This window comes from Alligator mississippiensis, chromosome 3, assembly GCF_030867095.1.
Source record: "Alligator mississippiensis isolate rAllMis1 chromosome 3, rAllMis1, whole genome shotgun sequence".
NCBI lineage: Eukaryota > Metazoa > Chordata > Crocodylia > Alligatoridae > Alligator > Alligator mississippiensis.
The window spans coordinates 131,254,513-131,282,188 of NC_081826.1; the positions used below are offsets into that span (position 1 = coordinate 131,254,513).

The 27,676-nt window shown below is 44.9% G+C and overlaps 1 protein-coding gene across 7 annotated transcripts in view; it reads right to left on the reverse strand.

Annotated features, from left to right (window-relative positions):
• Positions 1–27,676, reverse strand: part of PHACTR1 (phosphatase and actin regulator 1) — a 476,216-nt gene that overhangs the window by 37,789 nt on the left and 410,751 nt on the right. For all 7 annotated transcript variants that reach the window (XM_019494850.2, XM_019494855.2, XM_019494858.2 and 4 more), the window contains 2 exons: positions 27,008–27,216; positions 21,094–21,250 (listed from right to left, as the gene is read on the reverse strand). In XM_019494850.2, the coding sequence (XP_019350395.1) occupies positions 21,094–21,250; positions 27,008–27,216 (366 nt within the window). The remainder of the gene's footprint in view (positions 1–21,093; positions 21,251–27,007; positions 27,217–27,676) is intronic.

Sequence of the window (27,676 nt, forward strand, 5' to 3'; positions counted from 1 at the left end):
TTCCTTTGATTTGCAAGTGACATTCATTACACTTACAATATACTTCTATATACAATTTAGTATACTGTTGGCCTTTTTATTGCAACAAGAGCAAATTGTTGGCTCATATTCAGCGTATGGTCCATTGTAACCCCCAGGTTACTATTGCAACCTGGCCACTCATTCACTAGTTTATCTTTGTGCAAACAATTATTTGCAAAAGTGCAAGACTTTGCACTTGCACTCCACACCCACAATCCCCCCACCCCCAGACCCTACTTACCAAGGACAGCACCTGGGTTACGCCGCAGCCTTGCACCTCTCCTGCTTGCAGGGGCACCGGGCTGGGTCCTGCCTCCACAGAGCTGGCTTGGGGCACATGGAAGCAGGACCCGGCCTGGCCCGGCATGATGCATGGCCCCTGCAAGAAGTGCTGGGCCCCGGGTGACAGTTCAAGTGGCCTGGTGCTGCCTGAAGGTGCATGGCTCTGTGCCAGGCTGGGCCGGGCCTCCGACAAGTGGCACAGGGGGTGCCAGGTCTGAAGTGGCTGGGGCCATGCTGCGCCATGGGGGGCTCTGGCAGCAGCGGGCCCTGTGCGCCCAATGCCCACTGCTGCTGCGGAGAGGGGGGCTGTGGGCTCTGTGGGAGGAGCTGTGGGCCCTGCAGGGGGGACAGTCCATGAGTTGTGTTGGGGGGCTGTGCCATGCAGGGCGGAGGGCAGGGGACTCACCCCTCCTGAGCAGTGATCCCACACAGCCCCCCACAATCTACCTACAAACCTCACACCCCCAAGCCACCCCCACAAATCCCTCAGCCACATACCCAGCCCCATTACCCCCCAAACCTTACTCCTACAAACCCTACACCCACCCACAACCCCCGCACCTCCCCATATCCCTTCCCTCCCAAACCCAACATCCCCCCCCACAAATCTCACCAGCAGGCTACACAGGATGGGAGGGGACCTGCTGGTGGCAGCTGTGGCTGCAGGGGTAACTGCCACACTGCAGCCCTGTCCCGTGTCCATACCAGTGGTGGGACATGGCTCCTGGTCCCAGGAGCCACATGGGGGGTGGGATGGGCTGGGGAAAGGGGTGGAGGTGGCAGCAGGGGTGTATGAGAGAGAGAGGGGGGGATTGGGGGTGGGGGAGCACTGCAGGTAGGAGAGGCCACCAGAGCCAGGCTTAGAGCACCCCTGCCCACCCAGAGCAGCCTGTGCAGGGGGAGAATGGCCTGGGAGGAAAATGCCCAGCTCAGTCTCTGATTCCCAGTTGAGGACTTTCCAGGATGGGACAAGGAGCAGAACCACAAGGGCTGGCACTTCTCAGTGCCACAAAGCAGTGGGTGGGATAGCTGCAGCTGGACTCATGTCCTGGTGCTGGGACAGGACTCATGTCCTGGTGCTGCAGCTGGGAGGGAGCTAGTGGGGGCAGGCAGGGGCTGTGGGTCAGGAGAGAGGAGTAAGGGCAGGGGCAGGGCACTGGCATATCAGTGCTGCTCAGTGCCGCACATCCTGGTGAGTGAAGGGGATAGGGGCAGCTCTGATTTTTCTATGACAAAACCCACAAAAGTAAGTGCTAAAATATATAGATATTTAGAATCCATTTTATTATGATGATAGAGGTACTGGTAGACTTCCAAATTGCTTTAAACTTGTAAATATAGCAATAAAACATTGTCCAACTGATCTCTCTATAGATAGTGGTGTTTCATTTTAACAGCGGAAGAACACTATTTTGGGTATTTTAATGAGAGAATTTGGGTTTCTTATCAGAAATGTGCAATTTTTAAACAGGGAACACCAGGACCTCTGCTGGTGAGACAAAGTGGTGAGACCTGGGCAGAGGAGCTGTCCAGGGCCAGCACTGGGGACCCAGCTGGAGGGCAAATGAGGTGGCTGACCTTTTGGCATTTTGGGGCCAAGAGGACATGCTTTGACAGTTTAAAGTGGGCCACTGCAAGGAGCATATTTCCTGGGAGATAGCTGCCTAGATGGCAGAGCGGGGGCACCCCATCCAGGTCTGGCAGGCATTCAGCCATGGGGTCGCAGGTCCAAGGGGATGGATACTGTCACAGGTGGCAGCAAGTCACAGCTAGGCAGCAGCCCCCACTGCCAGGCTGCTGCAGTGGGTAGAAGGTGCAGGGACCACTCCAGGTTAGGGCTGTGTCAGCAGTCCAGCTGGCACAGGGGGTAGTGTCCCCAGATACCAACTGGCTGGGCAAGTAGCTCTGAGCTGCTCGCCAGGGCAGGTTTTTATATTGCTGGGGCCAGCACAGGTCCTGGCTCCAGCCTTTAGATCCTCCTGGCTGCAGATCCAGAAGGAGCTGGGCAGGGTCAGTTTGCCCCAAGTGGCACAACTTGCCCCACAACAAAATGCATGTTCAGATATGTGCGCTGTGGCAAAAATCACCAGCACAAATTTGTGCCGTCCTATTTGAGCTGCTGCAAGTGCATGTGCATGTATGTGTGGATGCACCTAATGGAGTTATTCTGAATTTATACCAAGTCACATAGAACTGAATTTGGCCCATAGTCTTTTTTCCTACTTGCATTTTTACATTAAGGACATCTGTATGGCAACAGGATTCTTTTTCCTCAGGGCAAGTTCTGCCTTACCTACAGGTTGTGTAGCTGCATTTAATTACATATGAGCTGAATTTGGCCCATGAAGTCATAATCCTCTCTTTGTTGCATCATAACCATATCCACAGCAAACAAATGTAATGTTGCAAAGAGGATTACTACTTTGAATGAGGAATTAGCAGCAGGAATTGATAATCTCCAAATAAAAAAGGTCCTATATCCAGAAAACCCCCGTTAATTTATTAAAAACAAAACAAGCACACAAAAAGCACTTTGCAGAGGGAGATATAAAACATCACACATTGAATAGGCAGTGTTTTAAACAGAATTTTCCCTTCCATTAGCTCTCTATATTTTCCTTGAATTTTCTTGAGCTCAGTCTAATGTCCATTGACATTTTTTCTATCAATGGTACTTCAGTAGCCTACACCTCATACATGTACAACCTCCTGGCACCCTCTCCCCCCCCATCTTTGCCAACTGCATTCAGGCTATGTGGTAAAGACATGAAAAACTACCAAAATAAAAGCCTGCTTTATTATCTCAATCCAAGTGCAATCACTGCTGGGGGATTGCTAATCTTTTCATAAGGAATACTTCCTAATAAGAATTGATGTTAAGCAAGAAGGGGAGAAGGAACAAAGAGAACAAGCCCAGCTTCTGGCCGAACTAGTAAAAACAGTCATTATCTCTTGATACTGCAGGACATTTCACCCCTTGCAGCTCACTGGGACTCTGCTAGCAAATTATACTCCCAAGTAGGACATTTGAAATGGCAATGCTAGTAAAAATTGCAAATTGTTTTTTGTTTGCTCTCTAAAAGAATGATGCACTGAGTAAATAACTATCTTTTGAGCTTTTCATTAGAGTAAACAGCTTATTTGGCTGATACTCAGAGTTTGAATTGAGTTGTTACTACAAATTGTTCTGTATGCAAGAGCTAGTGCATGTGTTTGCTGTTGCCAACCATTTCATGTTACTTAGGGGAGTTCTACATTTTCTACTATGATTCTTCTGGCATGGTAATCTGACCGTCATGCACAGACTTGCCAGAAATGAAATATCAATCCCTGCAATTTGATTCTCCTGCCACAAGGCAGTGCTCTAATGTCTGCTGTGTGGATAGCTCTGTGTGGCACAGAGGGGTTCCACTAGTTGCTCAGTTCCAGGGACCTGGCTGCACAGTGGCCTGGGGGAGGTAGCAAACAAAATGACCACAGCACCAAAAGTACACCATACAACTGACAGTTGAAGCCCATGGCAGACCTAGCAGGAGGTTGGTGTTAAAGAGAGCTGGCAGAGATGGATGCTAGTACTACTTTTATGCTTGACATTATCCATTATTGCAAGGTTTGAAACTTTACAAGCACCACCATTCACCAAAGGAATAAAAAATAAAAAAACCCCTGCCCCTTCCTCATCTCAGCACACAAAGATCACAGGCATGGGTGGATCTAGGATTTTGAAAAAGGGGGTGCAGATGATGTGGCACATTATCACATATCATACACCACACATTTTTCTTCAGTTAAGGAGAAACTAGAAACTATACTAGTATGCTAGGGGACTAGCACTATATTATTTAAATTAAGATCAAAGCAAAAACAAATATAACTATTGGAATGTGCCTCAATTTGCTAGATTATATATAAATTAAAAAAGCCCAACAAACTGGCAAAAAATAGTCAAAATAGTCAAAAGATAGTGTGTCATTAGTCCCATAGTCATTATAATTAAGCATATGTCTCTTATTTGGATTTATAACACAAAAGCTATCCTTTTTGTACATCTTGACAATGCCCCCAATATTTCACTGTCAGCCATTTTTACACCCAAGTTAATATTATAACACCTGAGTTAAGGTTTTGGCTAACAGAGGGCTAAATGGCTAACAAATGGCTAACAGAGCTAAATTGCAGAAGAAAGGATAATTTGACTAGTGGAACACCAAGAACATTATAAAGGTTCATTAAAGGCCATTAACACCTATGGATTAGACAGAGATTAGCAGGAATCAGGGAGATAACAATGAGCCATAAAGTCAGTTGACTCTGTCAGCAGTGCCTAAATAGAAATGTTGCTGTCCCTCTCAGGCAGTTGCTTTTAAAGTTTGGGTGGAGCAAGAATCCAAGGGGAGGGCATATGTACCACTGCACCTTCCCTGGATCTGCCCCCGGGCATAGGCATAGATTGACTTTGCTGCAATACAAGGCAGGAGTTAGTTTTATTTATATCAGAATATAAGCAAGCAGAACGTGTGACACACTCAAACTTCTCTTCTTAGACCTTCTGGATTTGTTTGGTAACAAAGTCTGGAGTATTTAACTGGAACATTATTTAGCTATTTGAGTGCTAAGGGTTGTGACAGAGAGAGAGAGAGAGAGAAGGGGCGAAGTGGGAAGAAAGAGAGAGTGAGACAGCATGTCCACAAAAGCCCAGCAAACAACGAATCACACTAAACACAGGGATGGCATTTTTGGCTGGTGGCTAATACTCAAGTTATTTTCAGGGCCTGTTATAATGATATGATTAGTTTCTTAAAATATTTTTTTCTTAATAAAAAGTACAGTACTAAGACCTATATACTGCTGGGCCAAAAAAAAATCATTCATGAAATAATTATTTCCATGTATTAGTAACACCACCACCAGGTTTTCCCACAGTATATTTTAGCATTATCATTGGATGTTTTAATATTTAATGCCAATAACAATGGGCAAAGATGGGAAGAAAGGACAATGCACAAGGAAAGCAAAGTGGAAGATCCAGGGCTGACACAACACGAGATAATGTCGCCTGATCAATACAGCCTCACTGGTTTCTTTTGCTCTCTTTCCCTGACTTTCTGTATCCATCTGCCATCTCTTATACTTAGACTGGAAATTCTATAAGATGGGACCAGCTTATTGCTCTGTGTTTGTACACCACCTAACATAATGGCATACTGGATCAGGTCCATGACTGAGTCTCATAGGCACATTCAAAATTACAAATAAGTGGGAAGGAAGAGACAGGAGAAAGGGAAAAGAATTCTGTAGTGGCTCCCATGGCTTATTGCGACCTGGCCAGAACCTTTCATTGGTGCAGAGAAAATGGTGTCTGCATGTGACATTAAATGATGTAATACAGCCCTCATTTAAACAAACTAAACAGTGTAAAAATGCTGATACAATTTGAATTATTAGATTTAAAAAAAACCTTTTCTAATAGAGAATCCCTTTCTGCTTTTGAGTTAACCCTTTGACTATTATACCTCTAATACACGGCCTATTTATCCCAAGGCTCTGACAGCCACCTAATTTCGTCGGCCCGGGAAGCTGAATAGGACTACCCCTGGAGCCAGTTAATGCGACACCTTCAAAAGATGGAGAAATCATTGATGAACAATACCTAACTCTGCTAACACCCTGCCCTTTGCAGGCCCAATGGGCAAGAAAATCCAGAATCTCTCCACATATTATGATCACCAACACCTTAATTAAGAAAGTATACAGGATAATTACTTAAAACAACAGTGCACAACCACCCTCCAATCTCTAACCATGCCATATCAGACTAGGATCTCCTCCTTGTGGAGCTGATATTTAATCAAGATAGCCATAAACAGGGAGACACAAGCAGAAAGTATCTAGCTGCATTAGAGAGAGAAAAGGAAATGTTGAAGATCTGGCTGGCAGATTAAAGAATATGGGTCTTTTTTGGATCATTGAGCCGATCCTAATACAAAAGTACCTGCTCTTGGAGGAAACATAACATCCTGAATGCTTACTCCTAAGGTTTATAATTCATCACATCATTTCCTACTAATGTAGTATATTAAAAGTCTCCATTATAAAGCCAATTGTTGCAGCAGGTATTAAAGTGCACTTAACATAAGGACAAACTCAAGTTTACGGAGTCTAATTTCCAGGGTAATCATGGATTCATGAGCAGTTCCTGTGGCTAGGTACAGACATCCAGTTTCAACTGGGAGAACTGTTGTTCTTTTGGAAGAAACCAATATACAGACCAGAGATTTTCAACATTTTTCAGATCCAGGGCACCCTTTGGAAAATGCCAGCTTTTAGTTTTCACTCATTTTTTAACTAGAGGTAAATAATGGAACAATTCTTCTGTTGGAAAGAACTCAGAAATTCCACAAGGAATTTAAAAGCCAATGGCTGGGAGTGAGGCTCTGGGAAAGTCTTTTTGACCTGGCTTTTGTCTCCTGTCTCGCTGCCCAGTCATGTGGACAGGGAAGTGATTTACAAGACAGTGGCTGAGATTGGGGTTCAGGGATCCAAGTCTTGCTCCCACTTGCTGGCTTTTAAATTGCCACCTCATTGCAAAGGAAAGCTGGGAGCTGGCTTGGGGAGACTTCTTCAGAGCTCTGCTCCCAGCTTTTAAATTGTTGAACTACTGCTCAGCTGGGTGGTGGGGTGGCAAAGGGAAGATGGCAGGTTCAGGGAGCTGAGTTGATGAAAGCCATCATAAGCCCATATATCCCAACCCCTGCAGTTTTTAAATTACCACCTCTGCCACTCAGTTGATTGATGGGGGACACGGGGAAGCCGGAGGGGCTGAGAACTGGGCATGTGGAGGCCTCCCCCAACCCAGCTCCCTGCTCTTGCCAGCTTTCCCATGCTGCCCAGCTGATTTGGAGATGTGTGGAGTGAGGCAGACTGCTGGTCAAGGCCAGCCAGGCTTGGGAGCCTTGCCAATGCAGCAAAAGACCCACACCTTGCCCCACACTGCTCTGGGTCAGCCAGCAGCAGCACCAAGGAGTCAGGTTGCCATGGTCCTGCTACAGTGGCTCCTGGACTCTTGCTGCAGTGGCTGAGCACCCCATTCCCCACACCCTCCAGAGCAGTACAAGGAGAGGGGCTACTCTCCTCAGCAGGAGACAGGGTGAGAGAACCAAGAGGGTTCCCACCATGGGAGAATGCCCTCCCCCCTGTCAAGTATATGCCAGAATACCTGCCCCGCTGTCAAAAGCTTGTCTGTGAAGCTCTCTAGCCATGGGGCTGGAGGAGCATCTGTGTAGTCCAGCTCCCAGCTTATTTTTCTACTGGAAGAAATTTCTGTCAGTTGAAATTAATGTCTGTATGCAACCCATGTGCCAGCTTGCTAAGCACCTGTACCTTGTTAGCTCACTTTAATTTGATTGTTTTTCCATATCTTTAGATGTGGTCTAATGCTTATTCTTTTCACCACATGCTATAGCATGTTTCTATTAATTAACTTTATTAATATGATTTATCATTTCCCAAATCAAGATCTTTAGCTTAAGGGGCATATTTTAATCTCTACATATGTTTTGAGCTGTTCACACATGTTCCAGTATACTGAGATGCTAGCATGCCCCTTAGCTATGTATTCCTAGAAAATGAATAGTTTTGATTATTCTGTGTGTATGCAATTGAAACACATTTTTATTTACCTCAGAGTGACTCCCATGCCAGCTTGTGTCTTTCAGAAAGAATATGCAATATTCCAAACCTTTTATAACTTTTTAACATAGACAGCAGTTTTCTTGAAACCGATGCAGTTCTCCCAAAGACATTTAATTCTGTTAAATATGTAATGTAAAGGCCCAAGTGATCTTTAAATATTTACATATAGCAATCCACATGTGAAATTATCAGGCTGATCTGCAAACACTGACAGTAGTGCACAAAAACCAGATTGTTATGTGTGTAGCAAAGCAACTTGCTTTTACCAATGTAGCAGCTATGCCTAAGGGTGATGCATAGGGGGTGCATGTGGGTGCACATGCACCCCCTACAAAAAGGCACCGCCAACACTGTTGGCAGTGCCTGTGGGCAGTAGCCACTCACCACCCGGGTGCTGACACTGCTGGCGGCGTCTGCAGGTGGTCAGTGATCCCTGCTGGCCACTGCCGGCTGCAGGTGGTCGCCATCCCCTGGTCGGCGCTCGCCACCCCTTATCCCCACCGCCAACAGTGCCGGCAGCATCTGCAGGAGCTCCCACTTACCGCCACCATGCTCCCACCACTGCCATGCCCCCCCAGCCACCAGAAGCAAGCATTGTTCATGGCTATGCCTATAAATATGCCCAGGTACATTCAAAAGGTGGCTTGAGGTAAAATGTAAATCAGCCTCATGTCTAACTGCTTTATGGGAGTCTTCTATCTTAATTTACTGTTCATCAATTGTCAAATAGGCCAGACTACAGTGAACAAAAAGGGAATCTGTGGTGACAAAGGGAGGTTAAATGCCTCGCCCAAGAAGCAATTTCTCCATTTTACAATCAACAACTGATAAAATGAAATGTATTCCTGTCAGTCTGCTTCCTTTAACTATTTGGGCTGCTATCTGATTTGTTTCCTTTACAGAATTTATAAGGTCATCCAACCTGAACAACTGTTATTCTTGTGATTAACTCCCTACAATCAGCAGGCTCAAACTGTTAAGATTGATGATCAGATTTATCAAGGTGGAAATGTATGAGCTGGTTCCAAGTGGAGCATTAAGTAGCAAAAGAAAAAACAAGCTATTTTCTTCTTTTAGAGTTTGTACATTAACGTTTTAAACAGCTTTCCTTGTTTTAGCTCCCAACTATTTCACAATTTTAAAAATTAAAATATGTCCTTTTTTTAGCCAAAATAGAAAACTGTCTGGATTCTATGTGGTTATCCTATTTTTGGAGTTATATACATTCTATTATTATTATTGACATATGTTGTTTTATAATTTCTACTTCAATCATACATTATATAGATATTATAATAAAAATGTGTGTGTATATATAGAGGTATAAAATATAAAGAGGTATATATATTAATTATTTCTTATATCTAGTCTACTATATAAGACTATATAGAGTCTTATATATATAAGAATTATATATATAATTATATATATTATAAGAATTATTAATTTATACACACATGATTTTTTTATATATAAGAATTATTTAACCCAACACCAAAATGTAGCTGTTCAGCAAATACACCAAAGCCATGTAACAATTTAAGCTAGGAAATGAAAGCTACTACATTCCACTGAAATTAAAGAAGGAAGTAAAGCCAAAACTCATTATTCTTTCTTGTGTTAACAATCTGATCTAGAGATTAATTTGGGCAAATATGGAGGATCATAGGGTGGGGATGAGGGGATCGTGGAATTTGCAGTCCAGTTACATAAATTGATTTGGATTCCATGGGGAAAGAACTGGAGAAACACACACCAGAATGGATATGTAGAGTGACAGCAGATAGCAGGGGTCTGGGTGGTTAAAGGAATAATAGAGATGTTCACTGATTAATAGCACCTCTATCTGAAATACAGATCTTTAAAGTAATATAAAGTGAATCACTTTCCATTTACCGAGTGACCACATGGATACTTCCTGGGAGATTTCTGTCTACTTTCAATTTGCATCTGTCTATAATTCAGGTAAGAGCATCAGCAGATACCTCTCTTCATTCAAAATAACAAAAATAAATAATTTTGGCAAATTTAGAAGCTGGAGATCCAATGGTAGCTATTTGCTTTTGGGCAGAACGCAGTCAATTTGTATGTATCTACTACATGGAGGCACAATTCTTCTCTCACATACAGGGCACAACATCCATTGGACTGGAGTAGGCAGGGGCAGATCCAGGGGGGAGGTACTGGTACAGTTTCACCTTACCTTTCACCCAAAGTTTAAAACCAACTGCTTGGCAGTGGCAGCAGCGTTCTAGTCAGGCAGTGCTGAGGGAGTCAATTGACTAGATGGCTCATGATAATCTACTTGATCCTTTCTAAACTCTTCATGCCACAGGTGTTAATGACCCTCTCTTTTTTTAATGGTCTTGAAATTCCACCAATCAAGCTATTCTTTGTTCTGCAATTCTACTATGGTAATGAAGCACCTAATTTGTGAAATACGTGCTTCATTACAGAAACAAATATAACTTTATTGGAATGAGTTAAAACAAGCCCTGCAGACTTTTTTTAACTCATTCCAATAAAGTTATAGTTGTTTTTGCTGCAATACAGCCCTAAGCCTCTGGAAGATTAGTAAAGCTACCACAGTAGTTTATTTTTAACTGGAGAAAAATATGTGTTGTTTCACTTGTGATGAACCACATCATCTGCCCCTGTTTTCACAATTCTAGTACTTCCTGTGGAGGTAGGTACTTAAGAAACCCCATTTGCTGCATACTGTCTTCTTTATTCTTTTTTAAAAAGTCTGGTCCTGAGTGCATTGCTCAAGGTCTCACACAGTCTGTGGAAGATGCAGGAACTTAATGCAGATTTCTCCGTAGCTCAGCATTTTAACTACAGGACTGTCTCTTTCAGTGGGACAAGACTGATTGCTCAACTGCAATTTGCAATCTTCAGGGCTCTCTCTTACCACCCCCTCTGGAAGGACAGGGGCAATTTACATAAATAGCCCTGGGGGTCCTCTGAAACACAGGGCTTTCTTCATTCAATTGAACTAGGAAAAAAGAATGCCGTTCAACTTAGACACTATCATCATTAAAACACGGCCCAGTTTATTTTTGCCACACAACATTCAAATATCTCCTTCTGCTGGACCCCTGCCTTCTCCCCTTCTAAGCCAGGATTTGCATCAGCTTGTTGCCACAATCTTATTTTCTGTGTGACATATCTACACAGCTCAACATGCGAAGAGACAGTCTCCAACACTGTTGCGGCTGTGAAGGAGCTGTTGCTTTGGGCTCTCTTTCCTTCTGTTAATAAGAGCTAATGATAAAAGTTACAACTGCAGACCAAAGAATTAGAAGATAACTTTGAGTAAAGCCTAATTTTACTGTCTGTCCATTTGTTCCTGAACCAGGACTATCCAATTGGTGGCTTACAGGCCATGTCCAGCTCCTGAGGGGTTAATCTGAAATCCCCAGGCCTGGATGCCTCTCCCTCATTCACAGGCAACTAGTAGTGGGGGCACAGGGGGCATTTCTCCCCTGCCCCTGGAGATCAACCCCCGATTCAGCATCACTCAGGATGGGGCAGGGGTTTTTTTTCTGGGGGGGCACTAAGCCACGGCACAGAAGTATAGGAGTGGATATGAGGCTTTTGGCCCGCCCACAAATTGTGCCCCCCCAGACTCAGGAGGCACCAGTCACCCCTGCCCCCATTGCTTTCCTGCTATTGCCTTTGGAGTCTCCTCTGGCTTTCCATCCTTCTTCCAGCTTCCACTTTGTGTCTCTGTGCCTGGGGGTAAGGCAGGGTGGGGCAGCTAACTGGGTTGGGGTTGGGGGAAGACCATGCAGTGCAGAGCAGCACAGCATGGTGCAGTGGGGAGGGGTGGGAAGGGGAGAGGGCATGTGGCACAGTGCAGAGCACCAGGGCATGGGCGCATAGTATGGTGTGGCATGCTGCCCAAGCAGCATATGGCTAAGAAGCAGGTGGCCAGAGGCCTGAAGCCCTTAACAGTAGCATAACTAGGGATGGGTGAGTTAGGAGGGGTACTGGAATAATGCCCCAACTCTCGCAAAATTCTCATGGTGGCAGTATACCCATGCTGACAGTCCCTGGCTACTTCTGCTTTAACAGCAACAGCCGAGGAAGGCAGAGCAGGCGGTGGCAGCAGCAGTAGCTCAGTGGGGGACTGGTCAGTGGGGGACTTGGCATGGGTTAGTCAGCCGTGCCTATCCCTCTCCCTTCCCCCCCAGACCCTGCTCTTGGAACTGGGTGCCATCCCTGCTCTTGAAGCCTATTCCCCTCCTCCCCCCCCACCCCCCCAAGGATTGTTCTGGCTACCAACTCTGTTTGTTACACCACTGGCCCCTAGTTGCTCATATACTGGACAGCCCTGTCCTAAATGATTCTAGGATGGAGAGAGAATAAAAATACTCATGAGAAATAGGTACAGAATAGTCACTCAGTTATGACAGTCAGGGGCCATCTTGCAGCCAGTCTGTGCTTGAACAAAGCCTCAGTCTCAGGGGGACTGTAATGCCATTTAAATAATAAATCACTTTAAAAAAGCTACCTCTTCTCACAGCAACATTTTTTTATAAATAAAAATGATGCCTTTACACTCTTTGCTTCCCTCAGGCCTTTTAAAGAACCTTTGTGCATTTCAAAACATTGAACAATCCCTGGCTTGTTGGTAAAGGCAGGCAGTGCAGTGTAACTACAATTACTGTGTCACTGAATAATGTGTGTGCTGTCACAGTGGTGACTCAGAGTGAGATTTAGCATTTCTTCAACATGGCCACATGTGACTTAGTGCCCAAGTTCAGATTTAGAGCTGCTGATGTGAGAAACAGCAATTGGGAGGCAACAGAGAGCAGTGTGGGCACGGGTAGTTTCATAGTTGGTAGGGTCGGAAGGGATCTAAGCAGGTCATCAAGTTTGACCCCCTGCCACGGGCAGGAAAGGATGCTGGGGTCAAACAACTCCAGCTAGGTGATTATCCAGCCTCCTTTTGAAGACCCCCAGGGTAGAAGCGAGCACCACTTCTCTTGGAAGTTGGTTCCAGATCCTAGCCACCCTGACTGTGAAGTAGTGCCTCCTGATGTCTAGCCTGAACCTACTCTCAGTCAACTTATGGCCCTTATTCCTTGTTACTCCCGGTAGTGTTTGGGGGAACAGAGACTCTCCCATTGGCTGTTGGTCTCCCTTGGCAAGTTTATAGGTGGCCACCAGATCCCCTCTCAGCCTTCTTTTGTGGAGGCTGAACAGGTTCAGGTCCTGCAGCCTCTCCTCGTAGGGCCTACCCTGCTGCCCCTTGATCATGTGGGTGGCCCTCCTCTGGACCCTTTCGATGCTATCCACATCCCTCCTGGAGTGCGGTGCCCAGAACTGGATGCAGTACTCCAACGGTGGTCTGACCAATGTTGCATAGAAGGGGAGGACCACCTCCCTGGACCTGCTTGTGATGCATCTGTGGATGCATGACAAGGTGCAGCTGGCCTTCCTGATCGCGTCCCCACATTGGCCGCCCATGTTCATCTTGGAATCATAGTGACTCCAAAATCCTTTTCTGCCTCTGTGCTGACGAGTAGGGAGTTCCCCAGCCTGTAGGTATGCTGCTGGCTCTTCCTCCCCAGGTGCATTACCCTGCACTTGTCTGTATTGAAACCCATCCTGTTCTCATCTGCCCACCTCTGTAACCTGCCCAGATCTAGTTGTAGCCTGTCCCTCTCTTCTAGTGTGCTCACTTCTTCCCGTATTTTAGTGTCATCCGTGAACTTGAACAAGGTACTTTTCACCTCTTCGTCCAAGTTGCTGATGAAGATGTTGAATAGTGAGGGCCCGAGGACTGAGCCCTGGGGAACCCCGCTGCCCACATCCGTCCAGGTCGAAAATGACCTGTCCACCACCACTCTCTGGATGTGGCCCTTCAGCCAATTTGTGACCCATCTGACTATGTAGGCGTTGACACCACAGTTGCTTAATTTTTTAATGAGGATGGGGTGAGAGACAGTGTCGAAGGCCTTCCCAAAGTCCAGAAAGACTACATCCACTGCGACACCTGCATCCAAGGATTTTGTGACCTGGTCGTAGATCTGTTGTGCTGTCCTGCAAAGGGAAGTGGCAGATACAGGCCCTGTTCCATCTGTCAGCAGCACGGTATGGAGTACAGGGGGCACAGTGGTGCTGAAAGTGCCAGCACTCTATTCACTGCATGGTGACTTCAACAATGGCTAGTCTATTTTGCAAGCATAAATGATGCCATGGTGTAACCATACTCATATATTTGTTAACATTTTATATAAAAAAATAATTTTTTTGACAGAACTCTTGCTAACACAACCAAGGATCTACCTCTGTCAATGTGATGATACTAATCTCCTCCAATCACATCTCTCTCTATCAGGTCTGTCAAGCTGAAAAATGCATCTGACTTGCATAATAACCTAGTTGCCTTTTATTGCCTTATATTTCAGAGAGAAGCAAAATCCTGTTTTGCAGATATGTCAAACTTATCTGAAAGTTATTTGACTATCCAAACATCCAGGGCCCTGGCTGTTATACAAATGTTGCAGATTTACTGGGCTTTAATATTGATGACATTTCTGTGAGATTTCTGGTCAAATCATACCTGAACTGATGCCATAACTTCTCTTTGTCTTTCCCCAATTTGTCAAGTTCCCCCTCCTACTCTCTCCATTTTATTCTATCTTCCTTTTTCCCCCCAGCTCACCCTTTGTCCTAGGTGTGAGCACTCTCCCTCCTTTTCATACACATGTACATAGAAATACACAGGAAACAGGACTTGATTTGAACAGCTCAGAAACTCCCACTGTGGATATATGATGTTTCAAGATTATGTGGTGAGCTTTTATTTCATAGATATTCACCAAAATCTATTGATCTCCCAATTCATTGGTTTCTAGACAATGCTCTCAGTCCAGTTGCGGTAGACACAGCTTATACAGGATGAGTGGGCACAGACGATTAACTTCCTCTCCAAAACAATATGCGACAATGACCATCTGTCAAGTCTGCCATTCAATAGAGATTTGTCTTTTAGCATCACATAGCTAAATCAGAAATAAGCCAGTGATTTTTTAAATCATCTGAGATTTTATTATGCTACATACACATATGTAGCATAATACACACGTACACATGTGTGTGTATATATACACATTTTTGCCTCAACCTGTTTTCAGAAATCATGTCATTTGTCTTTTGATATGGACAATAGATGGTCTGTATTGTCTCAGATCAGATTTTCCAGTGTTCTGTAATGTGTTATAGAGGGAATACATCTAGAGCTAGAGAACAAAATTTAATGCAGAACATTCTGCTATATGTGGCCTGTATGTTTTTGACCATGGGGCAAAGCATATACAACGGCTTATTTATAACTCAACAGATTATCTAGTTGCCTCTTCCTCAAATAGAAGAGGACAGCAGGTATATGACAAGCTTATGTGTGCATATTAGAAAGAAACTCTCTTGTTGGCCATCTGATTAGCTGCTGATTTTTAATTCCTAAGTCTGTGGCTGGAGCTAGGAGGGAATCATGGCTCCCCAGTTCCATCTTTGGTAGGCTTCAAAGGACGAACTGAGCGCAGTGATGCTCAGACATAACTCTGACAATGGCATGTGGGTGGCAGGGGCACATCCCATGCTCCAGAAGTGGCTGTTCCAACAGGCTTGCCTATAGGGAGACAATGGGACATTCCTCTGGAACATGCTCCTGAGGGCAGCATTTGCTTACTCCACACAATGTACTTGTAGCCCATGGTTATGATGTGACTTTGTTCTGATATGGGGAGGAGGATATTGTGACAGCTGCAGTGCTGCTTTATAATAAAGTTATGACTACTGAGAACACTGAATATTATGAACGCTGTATGTGACCTAGTAAGTGAAGGGAAATTACTGTGTGTTAGGTTATTAGATTTTCCTGTATGGATATATTGATTTAACAGTGAAGAGGGGGTACTAGGAAGAGCAAACAGGAAAGCAACACACAAGATCTGGGTGAGGACACTAGCACATTACATACTTAAAAAAAACAACAACTGATACATCCATTAGCTTCAAGAACACTGTCTGGTCTCTAATAAAGTATCAACCCTTTTTTTGAAAGCGCAGAGCTCAAAAGACCACTAGAGAGTCTAAAAGCCCAACTCAAGGGTTATGTGTTAGGTCAGCAATTGTCTAGGGAGACAGGCAGGCTCAGGTTGGGAGCATCTTTGCTGAGGGAATCTAAAGACATTGAGAGCCTTCCTGGTTTCAAAGAACAGCCAGCCTCTGGGGAAGAAAGTGAGAATGGTATGGTTTCTTATTTTTAAAGCAAGTTTTTTTTCTGGATTCTTTTGTTCTAAATAAAAAAAAAAAAATACTTGGCTTTCTGAGGGCCGTTTGGTCTCTACTACCATCATTGCTCCCTGAGGAAATGGCACTACTGAATTTGAGCTTAAATCAGACCTAATGAGATAATCATGATTACTACCAGGGAGGCTGCCCTCTGACACCCAGACTGAGCACAGGAGACTCTTGATTCCACCTTGAGCCGGGTGATGGCAGTAACCTGAGATCTACAGCAAGATGCACTCTGAGAAATCAGGACTGGTCAGTGGTGCAGATTACTTGGTAAATGAAGGCTGTAAGGTCCTTCCTGCATAGCTATGGATGTCAGTAGACACAAAATACAAATGACGAGAAGTCTGTGAACAGCTGAGCATGAGAAATAAAGATGATTCCAAACATACGTGTTGAAAACCAGGTGCATATTAAAGAAATGTTGTCTATGTCAGATCTTCAGCTGTTGTAAACCAGTGTAGTTCCACCATTATCTATAGTCCACCATTATAGACTATAATGTTTTTGGCAATTGAAGATTTGGCATATGTCTCCTACCCCAATCTCAAATTTGATTACATACTAAAGGACTGTATTTTATTTCACTGTTAATGAAGTTTTACTGCTAGGTATCACATCCCAAAACAGTTCATTCTGGGTTGGCTAGAGGGAGGATTCCCTTTAATCATTGTCACGGCGGGGTCCTATAAGAGGGCCGTGATCTCCTTAAGGCCTCCTCTCCGTGCCAAGTCAGCCCAAGGGCACCCTCAGATTCTCGCTTGCCACGTCTTTGATGTTTAGGTAAAGTTGGGAGGCTGCCTCACGTCTCCTTGGGCACGGTTAGCTGGGACCTCTGTCCCCGTGTTTTCCTGGACCCACCGGGGGTCTCCCTGTATGATGGGTGCTTCCCAGGCACCCTAGCCTTATGGGCTACGCGTGGCTCCTACCAACCCCTAATACCACGCCCCAAGCCTCACAGATGTACTGGACGTTGGTCTGTCGAAATACATGCCCGCTCCCCTGGGCCACCTCTGTGGTCTAGCCCACTCCTGGGCCTTCTCTAATATAAGGCCCCTCACGGGGACTCTCATCGAGCCCCCTCTGGGCCTTCTCTAAAATAATCTAGCCCGCTACGGGACTTCCTACCGAGTCTCCGGTCCTTTAGGCCCACCGCACGGCTACCCTCTCTTATCCAGGCTCACCGCGCCGCTATCCCCTTTTGACGGGGACCACCGCAGCACCTTGCCTTTCTCCTGGGGTGTTGTACTGCTAACCCCTTCCGTCGGGGTCCACCGCAGCACCCTGCCCCTATCTGAGGGCTATTGCCGTACTAGCCTACAGCCGGGCTCGCTACGCCCGTCTCAGGCTTCTCAATAGTCCCCCTTCTCTGGGACCTTACATGCCCGTGCCGGGCTTCCTGATACTATCGCCCCTTCTCTGGGGCTTGCTGTGCCCCCGCTGGGCTCCTTAATAATGCTGCCCCCTCTCTGGGGCCTGCTGTGCCCCCGCTGGGGCTCCCTAACAATGCCGCGCTCTCGCTGGCGCTAGGGGCCCCACCCCTCTGGGGTCCCTATGAGGCCTCCTCCAACCCCTTCTAGCCTCACCCTTGCCACCGGCGTAATAAACACCAACACTAACAAAACAAACCACAAGCTTCCTGGCTATAACTTAACTTAAGGCTGTCTGGCTGTAACAACATAGCTTCCGCGTCCCAGAGCCACCACCCTTCAGTCTGCTCGAGCGGTACTCGCATCCTAGCTCCTGCCCCTCTAGCTGCTGGCGGGGAACTCCCAGCCTAGCCTTGGTTCTAGGCTTTATAGGAGCCAGGCCCTGCCCTACATTACCAGCTGACCGCCGTCAGGTGTGAGTTAATCTATCTGGGGTTGCCCTGGCAACTCACAGCTGCGCTCATTATCCCTACTACGGCTTTTCCCCCAGCAGTTTTCCCCTCTCTAGGAGCGGGGCAGCGAGGTGCCCCGCGACAATCATGTATTGACACTACTGCACCTGAACAGCTGGGAAGTAGTATGTGGTCCATCCAGTAACTGAAATGTCTACATTCTCTTCTTACCTTTGCCACGTTCCTTTTTTCAATCTTTAGCAAGCGGTTTTACTGTTCAGAGGCTTAGTTTCCTAATTTTTAATATGGTGATAGTGGTATTTACTCACTATAAATATACTAAGTATTATTATTATTATAGACCACACAAGTCCTAGTTTTATACTGGACTAAGGTAATATTCAAGGAGTATGCCTAATGGGACAAATTCTGCTGTAGGTTGTTTTCTGTGCATCCCCACTTACTGCTCTAAGGCTACTGAGGTATAAGCCAGACCAGAATTGGTTCCACAAGTCCAGTGGGAAACTGCTAATTGGTTAAGTTTGCTCTGGTGCCTGGGTACCAGTTGGCAAATGCAATAATAGAGTCATAACCATTTTCTGAGAATGATTTGAGATTTAAAGGTTCCCAGCAATACTTAAATAGGATATGAGCAAATGGTTCAAAGCCAAATTCATTCCTAGTTCAATTCCAATAAAGCCAGTAGAATTACAGTAGGGATGATTTTGGTCCCATTCAATATGTCAGAGGTCAGTCTCTCAATACGTCTAACCATAAGCTCCTTTTTAAAGTAACTACTCTTTTTGGACTTAAATTTGGACCTGCCAAATGCTGCAGCTAATGAGCTCTTCTTAACTAAAATATTGTGCAGAGTGTGTGTAAATGCTGCGGTATCCAAACAAGACTTTTAGAGAAAATTAAGAGATCCAGTCCATTGCTGTCAAGGGTAACTATTTGCTTAACATTTTATTCTGTATTTTATGTTTCTTCTGCAAATAATTTATATGATTTAATTGGCTGGTTATTTTTAAATCTTTAGGGACCACTGCCAGAGTGGTACACATTTTTCAGAAATGTTATTAAAGTTGCCAGCTGCAATTTATATTCTGTATCTCTGCTCTTCCCTAAGGAGTATAAATGTTGTATTCCTTTACTTTTGCTTGAGAGTTGCAGTATTATGTTCCAATTTCAGAGTGATGGAAAAAGATGGCTGCAGAAATGAAATGTAACCATCATTCCAATCAGGAAATCAATGTAATATTTTGAGAATTATTTTTGAAGCCATGGAAGTGGTACCTTTTTGTACATCAAACTTAAGAAATTCCCTTCCATGTCAATAAACTACCCATCTCCCTAGCTGGACTCATACTCTGATATGGCATATTTTAGTACAAGTCACATTTCTAAGCTGTTACTGGTAAGACCTTTGACTTTCTACATTGTTTTGAAACATTTGTGGTGTTTTGTATTAGGAACCTGGCTACTGAAGACAAGATTCAAGCATCAAATCTGAGACTGTGAAGGAGCACAGAAAACAAAGGGAGTGTACTGGAGAAAAAGGGAGTGCCCCTTCCAGCCCTGCTATACTATGATTTTATGAAAGCTCCAGCTGTTGCCAACATTGGTTTTTTGAGTTATACAAGTCAAACCACAGAAATATATTGCTTCCCTATGGACAACGAACTGGAAAGGTGCTGGTTGAGACATTAACCATCTGGATAGGGGAATAAACAGTGGGTTGACATTATTTTCAAACTATATAGCTAGTTTATTGATAGTCTTGAGTTAATGGACTACTGCAGTCAAAACACATTTTACAATGAATATGGAGTGGGTGGGGGAATCATAATGATACCATCATTAGATAAATCAATGGTGCCGCTTCATTTAGAGTACTACATGCAGAATTGTTCACTTAATCTCCAAAAGGATATTGAGAATTAGACAAGGTTCAGAGAAGGATAAAAATGATTAGGGACCTGAAAAAACTCTCATAGAGAGAGATGGAGAAGACCCTGTTTTCTGCAGAAAGGAGATGAATAAGAGAAGACATGTATATAAAATAATGAATGATGTAGGGAAGGTAGTTTGGGAGTTTCTACTCTCTGTGATTCATAATACTAGAATCTAACCTAATAAATAGGTGCGTTGTATAAAACACGTGGTAGCAAATTCTAAGACGATAAAAGATTTTACTGATCAGAGCCTACTTCCTCATCACCATTTCGGATTCTGTCTTACTATTATCTTGGAGTGCTGCTAACATGTTTATCAGCCTTCCCAATTGCTGATAAGATAAAAGCATTAGATTTAATACAGAATGCACAGATAACAGCAGCCTGAGAGAGCACTTGAGCTTCTTACACTTTTTGCCAGGTGTGCTAGTATTCTGAATTAAGCAGACTGGATTCATTAAACCTGAAGGATTCTTGTCAGTGACTGCCTCTTACCAGCAGCCCAAATCTAACACAGTAAGAGGTGGACCAGCTAGTGAGAATTAAAAAGGCCACAGACATGGAAGAGTCTGCAAAGTGAGACACTCCATCCCAACCTAATTCCCAAAGCCATGTTGTGAAAGATATAATAAACGTTCCTGATCAGGAAAACACTTAACTGCTTAAAGGTAACTCAGGAAGAAGGGTTATATGTCAGTCCTTCGGCAGTATCAATGATTTCGTAAGACAGTACAGCCCCTCCCTCTCTCCGCAAAATGCCTTGAGACTGTTCTTTTCAGTAGTGGGTAATCCATAAGAATGAAATAGAGCAAAGTATGGGGAATTATACAGAAGCACAGGTGAAATCTAGAGCCTTTAGTCTTTCCTCAGACTATGGGCTGACTTTTCAGGTATACAACACTGTAAACAGACTGACCCCAAATCTTCATAGAGCAAAGATGGAAGCTGTATCTTGTACTGTCTTCCACCTCTTTTTCCTCAGAAAATATTAGAAAAATGTTTGCCTCTTACCTTGTTAGCTTTGTTCCAATCTGCTGCCTCAGTTCAAGTCTTTCCTCATCAGTCTGCATTGGGAGGATGTTCTTCTCCTCCAGTTCTCTTTTGGAGGGCCTGTTACTAAGTTTGATTGCTAAGGAATCCTTCCTGCAGACTTTCATTGCCAGAGAACCTATGGAGGGAAAGACAGACTTTAACAAAGGAGATGTCACTGTCTTATACACTAGCATAAAGATAAATAATCAGGAAAACAAGAGCACAAAAACATAAATTAGGCCTTCAGGTACATAAGTGTGCATCTGTTTTAGTGGTGTCACTGTTTGGGTCAATGGGCTACAGAGGTTAAGATACAGATAAGACTCAAGTCTGGCCTCTTTAACTCCTCCCAAGTCATCTTGAATAGGTTGTGCCAAACTAAGAGTACCTGAGATTGAGGCAATGAAGAGACATCACATTTGTCCCAGAAGAAATAATTTTGTCCCAGAAAAAAGTGCAGTCATTCAGATGTCCACATCCATTGTCTCCAGGATAAACCCTACAAAGGTCTGTGGGATAAGAAGTGTTGACAGTTTGTCCCAAGACATCACAAAGTATGTCTAAATGGTTTTCCTGGGATAACGTTATCAGATTATTTCCTGGGATTGCGTTATGGCACAAAGCCACCATGCATTCAGCTGCCTGCTAAACCCTGATTTGAAGAGTGATGTGAGTACATGTCAACCCTGAAACTTCTCTGTTTCAGGACAAACACAGACACAATTGGCCCTGGGACAAATGCAATATATGTTCTTAGTTTGAAAGTCTCACGCACAACATGGGCTGGATTCTGCTAGGTGAAAAGAGGGTGATTCTGTTTTGTACCTGTAAAGTAAATATGCATGCCAGTTATTAGTTGTTTTAAAATCATCTTTTTCTGAAAGACTTTGAACTACTGAAAATAAAAATGATTCATTTGCAAAAGGCTATTATAGTCAATATCACTGCCTGCAGGGTCTAGGACAGAAGAAAGCGTCGCAGAGCTTCCTCTCGTGCATGGATGACCTCTACCTGACTCAAGAAGTCTACGGGCCAACGAGAGGAAAAGCGCTGCTCGACCTGGTGCTGGCTACTGGGGAGGACCTAGTCGGCGACCTAGTGATCGATGGGAAGCTGGGTGACAGCGACCACGAGCTGATCACCTTCACCATCCGCCGAAAAGCTGGCAAGTCAGTGAGCAACACGCAAGTCCTTGACTTCAGGAAAGCCGACTTTGACAAGCTCAGGAGGCTTGTCAGTGAGGCCCTAAGGGACTGTGACCACAGGGAGAGGGGAGTTCAAGAAGAGTGGCTGCTCTTCAAGGGAGCGATCCTCAATGCACAAACTAAGTCTATTCCATCTCGGAGGAAAGGCAGCAAGAGGGCACAGCAGCCCCCCTGGCTCTCCAGGGACCTAGCAGACCTCCTGAGGCTAAAAAGAAAGGCCTACAAAGGATGGAGGATGGGAGTCACCTCCAAGGAGGATTATTCTGCACTGGTCCGGTCCTGTAGGGAGCAGACCAGGAAAGCCAAGGCTGCAACTGAACTCCAGCTAGCTTTGAGCATCAAGGACAATAAAAAGTCCTTTTTCAGATATGTGGGGAGCCGGAGGAAAAGCAGGGGCAACGTTGGACCCCTGCTGAACCAGATGGGGCAACTGACAACTGACGCCCAGGAAAAAGCCAACCTATTAAATAGGTACTTTGCGTCGGTCTTTCATCAGCCCCATGGGACGCCCATGCCCGCTACAGGGCCGGGAAGTCCGGGTGAGGGTGATCCCCTGCCCTCCATTAATGCTGACTTTGTGAAGGAACATCTTGAGAAGCTGGATACCTTCAAGTCAGCCGGCCCTGACAATCTTCACCCCAGGGTACTCAAGGAGCTGGCGAGCATCGTAGCCCAGCCTCTAGCGCGGATCTTTGAAAACTCTTGGCGCTCTGGTGTAGTGCCCGAAGACTGGAAGAAGGCCAACGTGGTGCCTATCTTCAAGAAAGGGAGGAAAGTGGATCCGGCTAACTATAGGCCCATCAGCCTGACTTCTATCCCGGGGAAGATCTTAGAAAAGTTTATTAAGGAGGCCATCCTTAATGGACTGGCCGACGCCAACATCTTAAGGGATAGCCAGCACGGGTTTGTTGCGGGTAGGTCTTGCTTGACCAATCTCATTTCCTTCTACGACCAGGTGCCCTATCACCTGGACAAGGGAGATGAGATTGATGTCATATATCTTGACTTCAAAAAAGCCTTCGATCTGGTGTCCCATGATCGTCTCTTGGAGAAACTGGCCAATTGTCGCCTTGGGTCCCCCACGATCCACTGGCTGGAAAATTGGCTCCGGGGTCGGACCCAGAGGGTAGTAATTGATGGAAGTCACTCATCATGGTGTCCTGTGACCAGTGGGGTCCCCCAAGGCTCTGTCCTTGGACCCATACTGTTCAACATCTTCATTAATGATGTGGACACTGGAGTCAGAAGCGGACTGGCCAAGTTTGCTGATGACACCAAACTTTGGGGCAAAACATCCACACCAGAAGACAGGCGGATGATCCAGGCTGACCTGGACAGGCTCAGCAAGTGGGCGGATGAGAATCTGATGGTGTTCAACGCCGATAAATGCAAGGTTCTCCACCTTGGGAAAAAAAAACCCGCAGCACCCTTATAGGCTCGGCAGTGCTATGTTGGTTAGCACTATGGAAGAAAGAGACTTGGGGGTCATCATTGACCACAAGATGAACATGAGCCTGCAATGCGATGCTGCGGCTAGTAAAGCGACCAAAACGCTGGCTTGCATCCATAGATGCTTCTCAAGCAAATCCCGGGACGTCATTCTCCCCCTGTACTCGGCCTTAGTGAGGCCGCAGCTGGAGTACTGCGTCCAGTTTTGGGCTCCACAATTCAAAAAGGATGTGGAGAAGCTTGAGAGAGTCCAGAGAAGAGCCACGCGCATGATCAGAGGTCAGGGAAGCAGACCCTACGATGACCGGCTGAGAGCCATGGGGCTCTTTAGCCTGGAAAAGCGCAGGCTCAGGGGTGATCTGATGGCCACCTACAAGTTTATCGGGGTGACCACCAGTATCTAGGGGAATGTTTGTTCACCAGAGTGCCCCAAGGGATGATGAGGACGAATGGTCACAAACTACTACAAGATCGTTTCAGGCTGGACATAAGGAAGAATTTCTTTACTGTCCGAGCCCCCAAGGTCTGGAACAGCCTGCCACCGGAGGTTGTTCAAGCGCCTTCATTGAACACCTTCAAGAGCAAACTGGATGCTTATCTTGCTGGGATCCTATGACCCCAGCTGACGTCCTGCCCTTTGGGCGGGGGGCTGGACTCGATGATCTTCCGAGGTCCCTTCCAGCCCTAATGTCTATGAAATCTACGAAATCTATGAAACACAGGGCAGCTGAAACCCTGGATGAACTTGTAGGGTGAGAAGTGGTACATGACATTTATTAAACATGAAGGAATCTTGTCAGTACTTCTGGTCCACTTCTGGGTCCACCAGGGAGCGTGCTGGGGGCCCCCCATGCCCCCCCAGCTCAGTGATCAGGCATGGGGAGACCCTGAGTGCCCCCCCCAACCCAGGAGGCACCAATCGCTGAACCAGGGGGTGTTGGGGAGGAGCATGTAGCAAATTCAGAAAAGTGCAGAAGTGTTGCTGGTTTCTAACTGCACTAGCAAGTCTCAAATTTAACTCATGTTATCATTAGTGGGTCTGATTCTCCATGACCTTGCACTACCTGGGACAGGTGCAGGAGCAAAATGATACCCAATAAAGGAACAGTGTTTTATGTACACCGTGCTGATATTAATATTTTCACCAAGTGCAGAGCAGTGGCGAATCAGGTCCCTACTGTAAGCAGGAATTTCACTCTGGGAGCATCTACACATTCATTAATGCACCTTAGTTACTGCACTTGCCTAATGAGGTACTAAATGCACAGTAACTAGAGTTATTGCTCAGTAGCGCCAGTGCATGGTTATTTTGTGACGCTTACTACACAATAGCTAAACCACAGTGTGCAGTGGCTATTAGCATGGTTTTTGACTGGCACGCCACTGTGCAGTGCTATTAGGCTAAGCATCTCGTGTAGACACGCCCTCTGTGTGATAGCTTAGGCTTTTGTAATCTCTTTCTGAACTTTAGTACGTTGGTGTAAGTCAGGAATAACTCCACAGGTGTCACTGGGATCACATTGGGTATAACACTGGAAAAGAACCACAAATCAGGCTTCTGCTTTTGAAGTCAGTGCCTCCAGGACTAAATCATTAAAAACAAATATGAACACAGCACACAAAGGCTAAATGCAGCCCACCTTGTCAAATCTGTATTCTTAACGAGTGCAGGAAGTCAAGTAAATAGAACTGGCCCCATGGTCACAAACAGAACTGTGTACCTGTATTATTGTGATCTCAGTGCACATGCTTCTCCTACATGTATGATTCATGCCAGACAACATAGCCATGCTACTCAGCCCCGTATATAATTAGCTATAATTTCAGAGCCAAAATCTAAGTCCTTCCTCATTTTTATTCAATTCTTACTTCAATGAAAATCCCAGAGCTAAATCCTGAAGCCTTTTCTTAGGCAAATACACGCTGACTTGAATAAGAGTTTACCTAAGGGTACGGCTGTCTGAACACTTTACTGCAGGGTAAGCTAGGCTGTGAACTTACAGTGCGTTACAGACACTGTAGTAATTGCCCATATAAATTCTCTTTCCATGCAAGAAATATGAAGGTGGCTGATTCCACTTGTATAGAAAGGCAATGTGCATGACACTTATCAGATATACTCTGACTGCGAAGTAAAGCGTCATTGTCTACATGTGCAACACTCTTATTAGGTAACAGTAAACTAATTTACGTAGCCATAAGATAGTACTGGCAGAGTAATTAACTGCAATTAAATGTATGTGTAGATGCTGACTATGGGCATAAACTGTACCCAGTCAGCCCAGCAAGCAGGGGCCCTGACTCCTGCCTGCTGCCTAGCCACATGGCTCTGCATTTTCAGCATCCTTATGCCCCAGGGAGTCCTGCCATCACCATCCAGGGCCTGGGGATGACCTTCTGCCCCAGCTCAAATCACTGCTCTCCCAGATGCACAGTAGAAACTGTGTCTGGGAATAGTTTACTTTGGCTCAAACTGCTCCAGAGTTTATTGCTTAGAATTGATTGCATGTGTAGATGCACCCACTGGCCGTGTCTATATGAGACGCTGACTGAGCAGTAGCCTGAGACTACTGCGCAGTAGTGTAACATGGCAGAAACCAGACATGATGCTACTGCACAGTAGTTTCAAGCTACTGCTTAGTCAGTGTGACAAAAAAGTGGTTTGTCAGCACTACCATGCAGTAATGCAGGTTACTGCACATTTAGTACTTGCTTAATCAAGTAGTAGTAACAACTGCGCAGTCAATATCTTGTGTAGACGTGCTGACAGCTAAGTTAAACCTAAGTAAGAGCTGGGATTTGGTCCCGATGCCTTTAGGTCGATTTGTGAAACTGCTCAACGCTGATCGACTTCTAATCCTATAGGCTGTGTTTGTAAAACTGCTCAGTGTTGGTTTACATCTGATCCTGCTAAACTCACCAGAAAAAAGCCTTTTGGTTTCAAAGGGAGAACAAATCTGAGTGTTTCTGAAAAAAACCAGCTCTTTGAAAGAATTCATATTTGGGGATTTCTTTACTTGACAACACCCCCATTAAAAATATAGGTAAATATTCTGACATTACTTAATAAATATAGAAAGGCAGGTTCTTCCAAAAGTGTCAAATTTATACTGCTATTACTTTAAAAAAGATCAGTGGAGTTAAACACCAGGCCCACAACAATAAATCCATAGCACCTGGGTTTTTTTGTGGTTTGAAAATAAATTTTAAAAAATAAAAGAAAGAAAAATGATCATTACTTGTAAATAATGAACTGTCATCATCTTCATCCTCCTCCTCTTCTTCTTCCTCTCTTGTATAAAGGCAGGAAGAATCTTCATAGTCAGATTCATGAGGCACATTTTCTTTATTGTCATCACATTCGATCACAACAGTTGGCACTTGTCTCATGTCTGAAAGGCCGCCAGGTCCTGTTTTCATGACACTGTCACCAGAGTGTAAACCAGAGCTAATGGAAAAGAACAAGAAAAAACAAATTGAGGGAACTAGAATTAACTGCATAGTTAGGGCTGTTTTTCTCTGAAGTCAGGAGTGTAAGGGCTTTTGTATAACTGCAGGCATTTTTTGAGAAAAGAAGGAAGGAGAGAAACAGTTTAGTTATCAACAAGAAATCCAATGGACTAAAATATGATAAACAGAAGAAATTAAGTTGGGGAATTAAAGGATGATTCAGATTTAAAACCTTAGATGACCAGGACTGAGAGGCAAAGGACCTATATTTAAACACAATTTGAAGATATAATGGAAATCTTCCCACCAGCTCCTTGTGATGATTAAGCCTCCAGTGTGTCTTTCAGCCTCCTGCTGGCACTGACAGTGTGGAGGAGGAAGGTAGCTGATTTAGATACAGAAAAGATAAAAGTCAGGCAGAGGAGAGGGAAAGAGTAGTTTTGGACAAAATACATGGG